The sequence below is a fragment of the Oryctolagus cuniculus genome, chromosome 20, assembly GCF_964237555.1.
Source record: "Oryctolagus cuniculus chromosome 20, mOryCun1.1, whole genome shotgun sequence".
Classification (NCBI taxonomy): Eukaryota; Metazoa; Chordata; class Mammalia; order Lagomorpha; family Leporidae; genus Oryctolagus; species Oryctolagus cuniculus.
Window position 1 is genome coordinate 37,811,830 of NC_091451.1, and position 13,085 is coordinate 37,824,914.

The window sequence follows — 13,085 nt, forward strand, 5'->3', positions numbered from 1 at the left end:
CCAGTTTATTCTGGTGCAAAGATATTTGAAAACCTTAGTTTTTTCGTAACATGTGTCTCCATGAACTTTTTAAAGACCCTCATCTGTATGGATTTCAAAGAAGTTTTGACATCAAAATACACTTATGGGGCTGGTGCTGTGGCATAGCGGGTAAAGCTACCACCTGCGGTGCCGTCATCCCATATGGGTGCTAGTTCAAGTCCCCACTGCTCCACTTGAGATCCGGCTCCCTGCTAATGCACCTGGGAAAGCAGCAGAAGATGGCCCAGGTGCTTGGGCCCCTGCACTCACATGCAAGACCTGGAAGAAGCTCCTGGCTCCTGGTTGTGGCCTGATCCAGCCCTGGCCATTGCAGCCATTTGGGGAGTGAACCAACAGATGGAAGATCTTTTCTATAACTCTGCCTTTCAAAAAACTAATTTTTTTTAAAAAAAGGCAGACAGAGGCAACTGTACTTCTGATGAGGGGGCACTGAGGACCATTCAGAGGAAGGAGGGCACCGTGGGACACACGCTGAGGGGCCGTGGGGATGAAGGGAACAGCGCGTCACGCGGCACAGGCGGCGGAGCAGGTGGAGGCGCAGACGGCGGCAGGTGGGACAGGGGAAGCAGGAGGCGAGGCTGGAAGCCACAGCCAGGGAGGGGAGCCGAAATGAATCCTCGGCTTCAGTTACAGAAATTTATTTTCCAGGACTTGTCCAGTATTGCAAGATAAAATACAAAAGCAATCAAAAATTATAACAATTTCTAAAAAATAGTTTTCCATTTGGGGCTTACAGGCCCTCTTCAGTAAATCCCTCTGAAGACGTGAAGAGGCCTCGGCTTCCGACTTCTCACGGCAAAGATTCTTCCACCGGCTACAGGAGCCCGGTGGCCTTCCCGCGCCTTACGCCCACGGGCAGGACAAGGCAGCCCCAGGCCTCCCGCGAAGCCAGCGCCGCTCTCAGCACGGCGCTGCCCTCTCACAGCCGGGGCTCCCTCAGAGCGTCCTGCATGTCCCACAGAAGGCCAGGGAAGGGGGAAGGCAAGGCCCAGCGCGGCGACCGTGCTCCGGGAGGGCCGCGCGCCCGGGCCTCCTCGCGCTCCACCTCTTCAGTCTCGGATCAGTACGCGTGCTAAGGGGCGGCGTTCACACTGGGAAAGCGCTAGGAAGGCGGCTCAGTAGTAGCCAAGGCACACCTTGTCCAAGGACAGTTTGATCCTGCAAGACAGATGGGGAAGAACGTGGGAGCCGGCAGGCGTCTCTCACCGACCAGCCGCCAGTCCCCATGGGCAGCGCGCTGCCTGGACGCCCTGGACGGGAGCACGGCCGACAGGACAGCAGTGCGTGCCCTCCTGCTGCCAACGCCATGGCGCACTTACCTGTCCAGTGGGTACGGCTTCTCACAAAGGTTGACCAGCACATACAGGTATCTCAACGCATACTCATACTGGGGGAGAAACAGGGAAGAATCAGACGCCACCCTATCACCATACCACCAACCCCGACGCCGGACGGCCACACACAGTGACTATGTCCTGGCCAGTGGCCCTGGGCCTTTGGTGAGTCACGGACCCTCAGCACCTGGGGATGGTCTGGTGGTGTTTAGGGACCATCTCCCAAGAGCAGTGCCCACAGGCCAGGGTCTACACCCGCCACAGGGGGCAGCAGCCTCCGACAGTGCCCTCCGTCTAAGGCTGGACCACCGATGAAGGGCTCTCGATGACGGCCCTGCTCCCCTCGGCCACCTGGGACCTCCCCCCGCCCCACCCTGAAGCTCTCCTTGCTGCTGGGAACCTTATTCTTCGATGGGGGGGGGGGGTGGATGGGATGCAAACGCCAAACTGGACCACAACAGGTGAAACGGAAACCCCTGGGGGTGTCTATCTCGAGAATACCTCAGAGGAGCCTGGGACCCCCATGAGGAAGAAGGGAGGGGGCACCTGGCAGGGTGCTGGGGGCAGAAAAGCCAGGCCCCACAGCAGCATGGGGTCACTGTCGCGAGTGGAGCATGGCTGGGTTCTAGTAAAATGCCATGGACAGAAAAGGCCGTGGGGGAAACAGGCCAGGACAGGAGGTGGCCCTGCTGCGCCAGGCCCCAAGCACCGCACAGGACAGACCACAACCTGCAGAAACCTGGACTGCTGCCCTCCCCACGGCCTGGGGCCTAACCTCAGTGCTCAGCTGTGGGGAAGGGTCGGAAAGGGCCAGCACTGGCTGCGGTGTGGCGCAGGGCCAAGGCGCAGGGTCTGGCGGGCACAGCCAAAGTGCGCCCGGAAGCAACACCCTTCAAAGCCAAAATAAATGGCAGGTGTCCTGGGTGAGTACTTCAGAAAGTCTGTGAAGATTCAGTGAAGAGATTGCAAATGTTGAGATCCATGCTTCAAGGTGTTTATTTAGGGGCAGTCATTCAGCTCACCAATGAAGACACTGGTTAAGGGGCCGGCTTGTGGTGTAGCAGGTTAAGCCGCTGCCTGCCACACCAGCATCCCATATGGGCGCCGGTTCTAGCCCCTGCTGCTCCCTGCTAACGCTCCTGGGAAGCGAGCAGAAAGTGGTCCAAGTGCGTGGGCCCCTGCCTCCCATGTGGGAGACCCAGAGGAAACTCCTGACTCTGGGCTCAGCCTGGCCCAGTCCTGGCTATTGTGGCCATTTGGGGAATGAACTGGCAGATGGAAGCGCTCTCTCTCTCTCTCTCTCTCTCTCTGTCTCTCCCTCTCCATAACTTTCAAATAAACAAATCTTAAAAAAAAAATAAAAGTAAAAATGACACTGGTTAAGAAGCCCACGTGCCACAGCAGAGTGTGCCCAGGCTCCCTGCTCAGCTCCGGCCCCCGAGTTCCGCTTCCTGCTAAGCAGACCCCGGGGGGCTGCTCAAGAGATTGAGTTTCTGCTACCCACACTGGAGGCCCTGGCCGCACTCCTGGTCCCAGCTTTGGCACTGCCCCTTCCTGGTCCTTGTGGGCATCTGGAGAGTGAACCAGTTGATGAGAACTCGCTCTCTTTCCACCTTTCAAATAATAATTTTTTAAAAAACAGCTTATTATGAAAAAACTATGCATGGAATTCATGTTTTTGGCAACAAAATGAACTTCCCTATTAGTCCTATTTTTCCAGAAATTTTTGGAAGCACCCGGCAGAACTTCCCACCTGCTGGGCCGGTAGGAGTGCTCTGAGGCCACCCGACCCCAGCCTGCCTCTGAGCCAGATGGCAGCTTCTAGGCAGCCATGCATGAGAGGTGAAGTCGCAGGACGGCGCAGGGAGCTGGGGGCGTGGGCTCACCGTGGAGGAGTGCCAGTTGAAACAGTGCGTGCGGAAGTGTGTGACAGCCGCCTCGTAGCAGTCGTGCTTGGTGAGCGGGGACCTGGTAGACAGCAGCCTTGCTGCCTCAGCCTGGGAGTCTGCCAGCAGTAAGACCACCTTGCTCACCGACTTCTCCAGGATGGTCCTGGCCTGCGGACAAACATCTGTTTAGCGTGGTCTCTCGGACCCCTGGACCAACCAGCAGCCAGCTCACACACTCACCCTCACACAGCCCCGACCCCCCGCAGCTCAGATGTCAAGGGAGGCATTTTGAGGTGGGCACGAGATATGCGTGCCAGGCTCCCGGAGGCGGCTGGCCATGCTGCCAGTGCTTACATCTAAGGACTGGGCCTGCTCTGCAGAAAGTGGACTGCAGATCTGTGCCTCACAGCACAGGGCCCCTGCTACACTGTCTGATCCCAGGTAGATACACGCCCTGGTGTTTGTCGCTCTCACGGTAATTACATCCATGAATATAAAACACATCACAGGGTATGGGAGCTTAGCCACGAAGATGCCCACAGCCCACCCCAGAGAGCCTGGCTGTGGTTCTTGGCTGTGGTTCCTGGCTCCACTTCCCACCAGTGCAGACCTGGGAGGCAGAGGTGATCGCGTTCCTGTACCCACGTGAAAGACCCCAGACTGGGTACCTGGCTCCAAGCTCTGACCTTAGGCCCAACCCCAGCGTTCGGAGAATGAACCAGTGGATAGGAGCATTCTGTCTGGTTCTGCCTCTCAGATAAATTACACAGCAGATTAAGCCACTGCTTGGGACACCGCACCCCACACTGGAGGGCTGGTCTGAGTCCTGGCTACTCCACTGGAGATGCAGTTTCCAGCTAATGCATCCCAGGAAGCAGCAGATGATGGCTCAGGTAATTAGGCCCCTGCCACCCACGTGGAAGACCTGGATGGAGTTCTGGGCTCCTGGCCTGCGCCTGCCCCGGCCCTAGCTGTTATGGGCACCGGGGAGTGAACTAGCAGATGGAAGACCTCCCTCTCTTTCTGTTTCTTTCTCTCTCTCTCTCTCTCTCTCTCTCTGTCTTTCAAGCAGATGAAAATAAACATTTTTTTAAAATAATTCTAGGAGCCGGCGTCATTGCATAATGCACTAAGCCATCTCCTGTGGTGCTAGTACCCCATTTGGGTGACGGTTTAATTCCCAGCTGCTCAGCTTCCGATCCAGCTGCCTGCTAATGCACCTGGCAAAGCAGCAGAAGACAACCCAAGTCCTTGGGCCCCTGCACCCACGTGGGAGACCTGCAGGGACCTCCTGGCTCCTGGCTTCAGCCTGGCCCAGCCCTGGCCATTGCAGCCATTTGGGGAGTGAACCAGCAGATGGAAGATCTCTCTCTCTCTCTCTCTCTCTCTATATATATATATATATCTCCCTCACTCTCTGTAACTCTGCCTTTCAAATAAAAAATAAATAAATCCTTTCAAAAGATAATACTTTTTAAAGATTTTAATAAAAGAAAACAAGCCGTGTAGACTTTTTCATCTCTCCTGGGAAATCCAGGCTGCGTTTCGGGGCGTCCCTCCCTGTGCTGGCTGACGACGGGGACGGGGGGAGCACACGTGCTCCTGCTGTTGGAAGGGACAGGCCCCTTTGGCCCAGCGTCGCAGTGAGCGCACAGCTGCGATCTGAAAAGCAACTGACGTGCTCCCGAGAACAGAGTGTAACCGCTTCAAGGACAGCACGCCCAGCCCATGCGCCGGGGTACGAGGCTGCGGCTGACTTCCTGAGACAGCAGGAAATGTTTGAGAACTGTCATCAGAGAAAGTGCGGCTCGTCACTCAACACGTGGTGAAATGACAGTCTCTGGGCCACAGGGGTCCGAGGAGGGAAGGGCCGGCACGCCCCAGCTTCGGCGGGGGGCAGCCTCACTGCCGAAGAGGCCAAGGTTAGCTGAGTGCGAAGAGTGAGGACGGCCCTGCTCTGCTGCTGGCTTGGGTTTCACTAACCCACAAAGGCTGCCTTCTGTCCCCACACGCTCCCACGGGGCAGGACAAGGGACCTCGTGTCTGTCACCTGGCCCTGAGCAACACTGGACCTGGTCAGGAGGCACTGCCCAGCCCACGCACCCTGCCCACCCGGGCTGGGAACAGCGCTGGCCCGGGCTCCTCCCGCCACCACTCACGTTCTGAAGCCTGTGCATCTCTGCCGAGAGCTTCCTGTACTGGGACGAGTTGGCGCGGCTCTTCAGCTTCCTTTTCAGGATCTCCAGGGGCACGTCCGGGCCCGGGGTGAGGTCCAGGTGTGGGACTGGGGGCAGCGAGACAGGAGGACTGGCTCTGTGCCTCATGCCCTGAAACTGCATCAGTTTCATGCTGGCGATCGACTGCAGAGGGAGGGAGAGCGCAGGTTGGAGGGGGAAGCAGACGTGGTGAGTGTGCCCCGGGTTCGGCCTCTCCGAAGGAGGCTCCCAGCTCCCTCCCCATGGCCTGACGACCAGGGCAAGGTCCCAGTCACTGCCTGAAAACCTGCAGCCAGCCCACAGCACAGGGCAGGCCACCTGCCGGAGCACCTGAGATGCACCCATGATGCACTACAGAAACACCCAGCATGCTTTGCAGTAAACCACTGCCCTGTCACATGGGGAAGGCAGCTTCGGGCAGAGCTTCACCCGAGGCCGTTCCACCTGGTGCTGACCGCGGGCTCTGCTCACCCACCAGGCCCCACTGATCAGCAGGGAGGTATGAAACTGTTCGGGTGGCAGCTGAACTCTGTGTCCATGGAGACAGGCGGAGCTGAGGCCACAGCAGGCTGGGCTGACACATGGGCCTCAGGGCCTGACAGGTACAACCGTCACGCACCGTTTACCTAGAGAGGCCTCTACAGACTGGCTCCCAGTCGGTGCAAAGAAATGCTGCATGCATTCTCCTTCCTAGACCAAGCAGTGGGAATCTAAAAATGCTTCTAAAACAAACACTGAAAGACAGATACAAATAAAATCTAGAGTTCAGAAACGATCTATCTCACCTCCTCAAGCCCCACCAGAAATGGCCGATGCTAAGGACCCCGTAAAAGACTGGGGAGCCCAAGCAGGCCCCCGCATAGCCAGGGCAACGCAGTCTGACTTAACCTTTCCTGTCGCCTCTGCTCTGTTCTCTCCCACACACACCCAGAGGCCTGGCCAGGGCCCCAGCCCACACTCGGGAAAGGACTGGAGACAGCTGGATTTGCTGGCTTCAAAGTTCTTCTAGAAGAGCAATACTTGGGCCCAAAGAACGGGGCCTCAGCTGGCGAGCTCTGGGACAGTGGAGCATGGTGCACAGGCCTGAGGACCTGGGAGGCCCTGCCCGAGTTCTGTGTCTACCTGCACACGCCAGGGCTTGCCCAGGGCTTGCCCAGCCCCTGCTGTGGCACTGTGCAGAGAGCCCTGATGGACTTGCCCGCTGAACCATCTCCAGCCCTTCTGGACACAGCTGGAGCAGCGTAAAAAGTCTCTGGTGGATGCCAAAGAGAAACATTGCAACCTCAGCTTGCAGGGAGATGAGCCTGGAAGAGTCCAAGGTGAGGGCTTCTGTGGACACCGTGTGCAAGGCCTGTGTTTAGTGTCTGGAATGCATGTCCCCAGCTACCCTGTGGGTTAGGGCCGTGAGCAATGCAAACAGGTTCAAGTCCCCTGCCCAAAGCCTCACAACTCACTAGCCTGAGCTGACTCAGTGCCTGCGAGGGCCCCTAAGATGCTGTGGCCGTGAGACGGGGCCGTTCCTGTCTCTTCACTCACTTTGTTCCCGTACTGCATGACGTGGCTGGTGTTGGTGTGCGACTTCACCAGCTGGTATTGCCTGTGCAGCGTCTCCTTGGTCAGATCCTCCTGCAGAAGGGAAAACGTGAAAGTCCTTCGGCAACCAGAGCCGGAACGGGAAAGCCCCGCTGGCTGGCCGGCCCCTGCGGAGGGCTCACCACGTCCGAGTCTTCCATCCAGTTGACGCTGTACCAGTCCCCCAGGTAGGTGCCCCGCTCCTCATCGTAGTAACATGCGTAGGACGACTCGGTGGGGTTGGCAGCGGTAGTCGCGTAAACTGCGAGCAATGAAAGATGCCTTCAGTTGCTTTGATTGCCCCCCTGGAGAGAAGGACGAAAGGGGAGCCTGCCACCCACCCTCAGCTCGGGGGCCGGGGACAGGGCACCGTATGCAGGCCTGTCCACGCTGCTAACGTAACTCCTGTAACATTAACTGCAGAAGAAAGCAGCAACAAGCAGACGCACGCGTGTAAGACATCACGTGTGCTGTCTGGCAAGAACGCTGACAGATCTTAATAGCTGGGGAAACTTAAAGAACCTGGGCCTGGTTTAAGTTCCAGAGGGAGTTAATACTTACTGAAGAAACAATCAGATTGGCGGAACCTATACAATAGCTACCATTTACTACCTGTCCACCGGCAGCTCCGAATTGTGTTAGACAAAGGTTATCATTTAAAACAGAGCCCTCCCAGCAGACAGGCACTGTCTCGAGTCCCACTGCAACATGAGGATAACTGAAGGTCAAAGAGGGCAGCAACCAGAAGCCAGCAACCGTGGCTGGCCCGAGGTCCAGGGGTTTGGGACTTGAGTAGCTTCCCTAGAATTTGGAAGAGCACTGGGAAGCTCATATCCAAGTTCTTTAGTCCCTTGCTACGAATCCCTGCGGAGCAGAAGCCCAGCGCGGCCTGCAGGCTTCCCCCCGGGTCTGTGCAGCAGGCTGCACGGGCAGGCCCTGCGCACATCGAGCGCTTGGCTCCGTGCTGGCTGTACTGAGGATGACCGACCGCTCCACCCATGCAACCTGCCCACCACCCTGGCCCAGAGGCCGCTGCTCTCACCACCTACCATTGATGTCATCGGGCAGGTGGTCCATCATGGAGCCGGACTCGCAAGCCTCAATGTAGAACACCATCTGGGAGGCAGAACCGGACAGGTGGGTGCACGCCGGCCAGGCACGTGCCACTGGGGCTCTGTCCATTCCCCTCTCCCTGGGCCTTTTGCTTTGGCTTTTGGGAGCCACTGTTTTAAGAGGCTGCTGGCAGAGGCTACGGAAGCTGCTGCCATGCCAACCAGATGGAGTGAAATCATCGCTAATGGAATAAATTGATCTAACACGCTACTTCCTCCTCCATCCTCCGGCCTCACCAGTGTCCGCGTGATCTTGGACTGTGAACCTTCCGACTGTGGGCCAAAATACAACCTCCTTCCTCCTAAGCTGCTCTTCTCAGGCCACTCCATTATACCCACGGAGGGCTGGCAACCCACGAGCCACAGAGTGACCTCCAGGAGCCATCAGGGCCAGCCTTGACCCTGACGATGTGCTCTGGTCTCCAGAGGACGGAACAGTGAAAACAAGGTGTCAGACAGGAGAGTGGCATTCTCCTCCGCCAGCTGTCCAGTGCCGGCTAAGTACACGGAGCAGCAGTCCTCAGGGGAGCAGTACCTGGAGGCTCGGGACACTCCCTCCCAGGAGCCCAGCCACCTGGAGCTCGGGAGCTGTGGCCCTGCCTCCGCTGCCCACCCGCACTCTCGCCCAGGGCCGCCCCGAAGGCTGGCGTTACCTTTCCGTACTTCTTGTGCTTATGCATGTACTGGATGGTCTTGTTCAGGTCCCTCACGTGCAGCTGAGAGGGGAGAACAATGACATTCAGGCGGCACAGCAGGACCAGCCTCTGTCACTTTAACAAGTCTCTGTCACCAAGCCTCACAACTGGGCAGCGCTACCAAGGCACTTCCTAAGTTCACAGAAAATGCAGCTGAATTGTAAGTTTATCTCAGGGCAAAAAAAATGTTGCAGTCTCTGCATGAGGGTTCTTCAAAAGGAGCCGGCGCCATGGCAGGTTAAGCTACTACCTACAGTGCCAGCATCCCATACAGGCGCCGGTCGGAGACCTGGCGGCTGCACTTCTGAGCCAGTTCTCTGCTAATGCCCCTGGGAAAGCAGCAGCAAATGAACCAAGTTTCTGGGCCCCTGCACCTGCGTGGGAGACCCAGAGGAAGCTCCTGGTTCCTGGCTCTCGGCTTCAGCCTGGCCCCGCCCCAGTCGTTGAGGTCATTTGGGGAGTGAACCAGCAGATGGAAGATCTCTGTCTCTCCTTCTTTCTAACTCTGCCTTTCAAATAAATAAATCTTGTTTTAAAAAGTAAAATGGGCATTATGAAAAAACTAGGCATGAATTTCCCAAAAAAAATTTGTGGCAAAATAAACTTCTCTCTTAATTTCATTTTCCATGAGCTTTTTGAAATACCCTAGTAGAATCCTGGAATGTCACCAAGCGTTTCATGCACGTATTTTAAAATGAGACAAGAATCAGCTCTTCATTCACTGGGTACAGAACATTTCTGCTTTACTCTTTCCTGGCGTCCTGAGCCTGCAGGGGACGGAGACGGGACGAGACCTGCAGGGCTGTCCCTGCATAGCCATGAGGGACAAACCCACCCTGGTCACACATTAGCAAATCCACCCACCCGACAGGTTCATCTCAACACACAGGCTGTGCTTCCTAATCTCCCAGATGTCTTTAAACATGAAGAAAAACTCACATCATCATTGGGAAAAACCAGTAGTCCGGTAGCTCCGTGATCTGTGAAGTACACGAACACGTGGTCCCGGGGGCCACTGCCGAGAGAGGGCCACAGTGAGGACATGGGCCGGGGTGCTGTTTCCCCAGGCAAAACCCAAGGGGTCACTGTGGGCCAAGCAGGTTCAGGCAGGAGTCCAAGGCCAAGGGGTCCCCAAGCATTAGTCTGACCATGAGGGTATCCCACAGCCTTGAGACTCAGTTATGGGATTGGTGTTGTGGCGTAGCAGGTATGTGCTACATATGGGAACTGGTTCAATTCCAGGCTCTCCACTTCTGATCCAGCTCCCTGCTAATGTGCCTGGGAAAGTGGCAGGGGATGGCCCACCTGCTTGGGCCCCTGCACCCACATGAGAGACCTGGAAGAAGCTCCTCACTCCTGGTTTCAGTCTGGCCCAGCCCTAGGTGCTGTGGCCATTTGGGAAATCAATCAGCAAATGGAAGATTTCTCTTTCCCTCTCTGTCTCTCCCTCCTCTCTCTCTCTGTAACTCGTCTTTCACATAAATAACAAATAAATCTTGAAAACAATAAACAAAGGACTCTTAGTTCAGTTCCGGCTAGAAAGCAGGAGGGGTCTTTGCTGGGCAGCTGGCCTGGCTGTGATGTGGATCGTGGGGCCCAGCCCAGACACCCCATGCTCCCACCAGAGCTCCCCCAAATGAGGAAAGGCGCTAGGACACACAGCTGCACACAGTCCCACAGCCTCCTCTCCAGGGCCCTGAGCCCTCAGCCAGGACACCACCGCCCACCCTTCCCAACCCGAGGGCAAGGCTTCCTTCCAGGTGGCAGAGAGAGGGCGACCTCCCTGGGGCTCAGCCTGCACTCCGTACCCAGGTCTCCTGCTGCTGACGGTCCCAGCATCGCGTGAAAACGCTGCGCCAGGGAACCCAACACGGCAAGAGGCCTCTACTGCGGCCGGCAGCACTGCACCGCGGCGAGTCTTCCCCAGTGCAGAGGTCAGCTCTGCACTCGGGACTGTGTCTGCCCGCTGGGCAAGCTGGCCGCGTGCTCCACTGTGGAGGGCCGTGCCTGTGCTACCATCCACGGGCAACAAAGGACAGCAGGTTAAGGGACCGGGAACACTTGTTAAAAAATAACCAGGAAGAGGACGGCATTTGGTGCAGTGGTTAAGCTGCTGCCTGGGGTGCCAGGATCTCATATCACAGTGCTGGTTTGAGCCCCGGCTCCTCTGCTTCCGACTCCAGCTTCCCAGAAATGCACGCTGTGGGAGGCAGTGGGTGAGGGCTCCAGTAGCCGGGTCCCCTGGATTTGGTCTAACCCAGCCCTGGCTGTTATGGGCATTTGGAGAGTGAACCAACAGATGGAAGACCTCTCTCCATCTGTCTGTACGGCTGTCTGTCTTTCTCTGTGTATGTGCCTCTGTCTTTCAAATAAAATGCCAATAAATAAAAATGTTAAGAAACAAAGAAGAAACCGAGGGGCCCTGGACTGCGGGCTTCCTTCGGCGCTGCGGGCTGCACGGGAGCCGCTGACTCCAGCCCTGCTCACCCGTCCCAGGTCAGCACCGAGCTCCCCCAGTGGGCTGCAGGCCCCGAGGCGAGTGTGGCACCCACAAAGCAGGCCTCACCTCTTCAGGACTCTTCCGGACCCCTTGCCCTTCACTGCTTCTGCGTCGCCTCTCAACACAGCCAGGAAGTTTTCGGAAGTAACATTCTGCAAGGAAACCAGGGCGGGGGGGCCAGGGTCAAAATCGCCCCAGAGCAGAGCGGCCGTGGAGCCTGCAGCAGAGCCAGGCCAGCAGCTCAAACGCCTCCGAGGCCCGTGCTGAGGCGCGGCCGCCCTGGAACCCAGGGGGACCAGGGCAAGGCTCTGGGGCGCACACAGGCCCTTCGTGCTGGCCCCACCCCACACTCGGCTACTGGCCACGCGGCTGGCCACCGCTGTCCCTCCTTGACCACCACCAAGCCAGCACAGAGAAACCCAAAGACGCTGATGGGAGGGGAAGAGCAGAGGAGGGCACGTCACCCAGGGGCCCTCCCCCTGCACCCGGCCGGATCCCCAGCACATTTGAGGCCCCTTGAGAGCATGTTGTAAACCTGAGACCTGATCGGGAAAAGTAAAGCAAAAACACGCAAAAGGGAAAACTCAACACCAAAAAATCTGCCGCCGGATTCCAAACCTCCCCTCACTTAACCACAGAGAAAGAATCAATTTTCTGAAAATTCGTTCAACTGCACATGGCATAGACGACGTAGGATCCAAATGCATTTGAATGCAAAAGAAAAAATGAAACTGAAGGAACTGTTAAACACCAAACACACGCTTCTCTGTCACAAAGAATATCACTTCCTAAAAGACCCTTCAGAAATGAAGAAAAACAGAAAAACCACTAGACTGAAGTCATTATGTCTTTAAAACCGTGTCAATTTGCTCAGTCAACTGCGAGGAAGACAGAAATTTTGGAAGGGCTATACTGGAAAATAGTGACTGAAAACCAACCAGTCTCAGCATCCCCCTGTGGGGTAACAGGCGGCAGGTGTGAGGCTGAGAGAAGAGCTTCGGTAAAGAGTACAGACCCTCTATCATCAAACCGACGGCAAGGAAATCGGGTTATTATCGAAGGAACTCCATGATTGGGCTTTCGGCCTCCGAGAAGACTAAACCCTGAGTGTGAGCAGACCACGTAACTTATTTTGAACACTGTTTGTTCCTTTTCTGTTTCCTCTACAGGCACAAACCCTAATACAAACAGGAAACACCAAAGTCAGTCTAGGGAGGTTCTGGTCTGAGAAACACAGAGAAGGAGGACAAATCTTTGCTGAAACGGAACGCAGCCCCGCCGGCCCCAGCCGCTAGCCCGCTCACCTCTCCGGTGTAGTCCTTTGGGACGCCCTGGTACACATCCGTGCCGTTGGGCCTGTTGATCACAATCCCTGGGGTGGGATTGCTGGGAATTAGAGGACACAGTTAAAACATGGCAGGTGTCAGAAACCTCGCTCTTCAAAAATAGGACCCTGCCATGTGAAAAATAGTCAATGGCCGTTTTGACGAGCAGGCTTCTCACCGCCTGTGTGCTGGCCGGTCACGCGGTGGCATCAGCCACTGGGGGACCTCAGGGTCCCTCAACCCGGGAGCTCTCCTCAGGGCGCTGGGAGGGGCTGAGCTCTAATAACTCAGGTCAAGGCCCGAAGTCCAGGTGCCCCTGGTTCCCTGCAGGAAGGTGGTGGCAGCGTGTGGGCAAGGCCTCATCAAAAGATCCTGGAACAAAACTACTTTCAGAAGAAGC

At 56.6% G+C, this 13,085-nt stretch overlaps 1 protein-coding gene across 1 annotated transcript in view; it reads right to left on the reverse strand.

Moving 5' to 3' along the window:
* Nucleotides 1-664: 664 nt before the first annotated feature.
* The window catches only part of LGMN (legumain), a 39,406-nt gene continuing 26,985 nt past the window's right edge, over nt 665-13,085 (reverse strand). The window contains exons 4-14 of the mRNA XM_002719593.5: nt 12,665-12,746; nt 11,427-11,512; nt 9,800-9,875; nt 8,819-8,881; nt 8,103-8,169; nt 7,197-7,315; nt 7,018-7,107; nt 5,425-5,625; nt 3,263-3,433; nt 1,362-1,429; nt 665-1,200 (exon numbers count right to left, since the gene is read on the reverse strand). Of these exons, the coding sequence (XP_002719639.1) occupies nt 1,158-1,200; nt 1,362-1,429; nt 3,263-3,433; nt 5,425-5,625; nt 7,018-7,107; nt 7,197-7,315; nt 8,103-8,169; nt 8,819-8,881; nt 9,800-9,875; nt 11,427-11,512; nt 12,665-12,746 (1,066 nt within the window). The 3' untranslated portion in view covers nt 665-1,157. The remainder of the gene's footprint in view (nt 1,201-1,361; nt 1,430-3,262; nt 3,434-5,424; nt 5,626-7,017; nt 7,108-7,196; nt 7,316-8,102; nt 8,170-8,818; nt 8,882-9,799; nt 9,876-11,426; nt 11,513-12,664; nt 12,747-13,085) is intronic.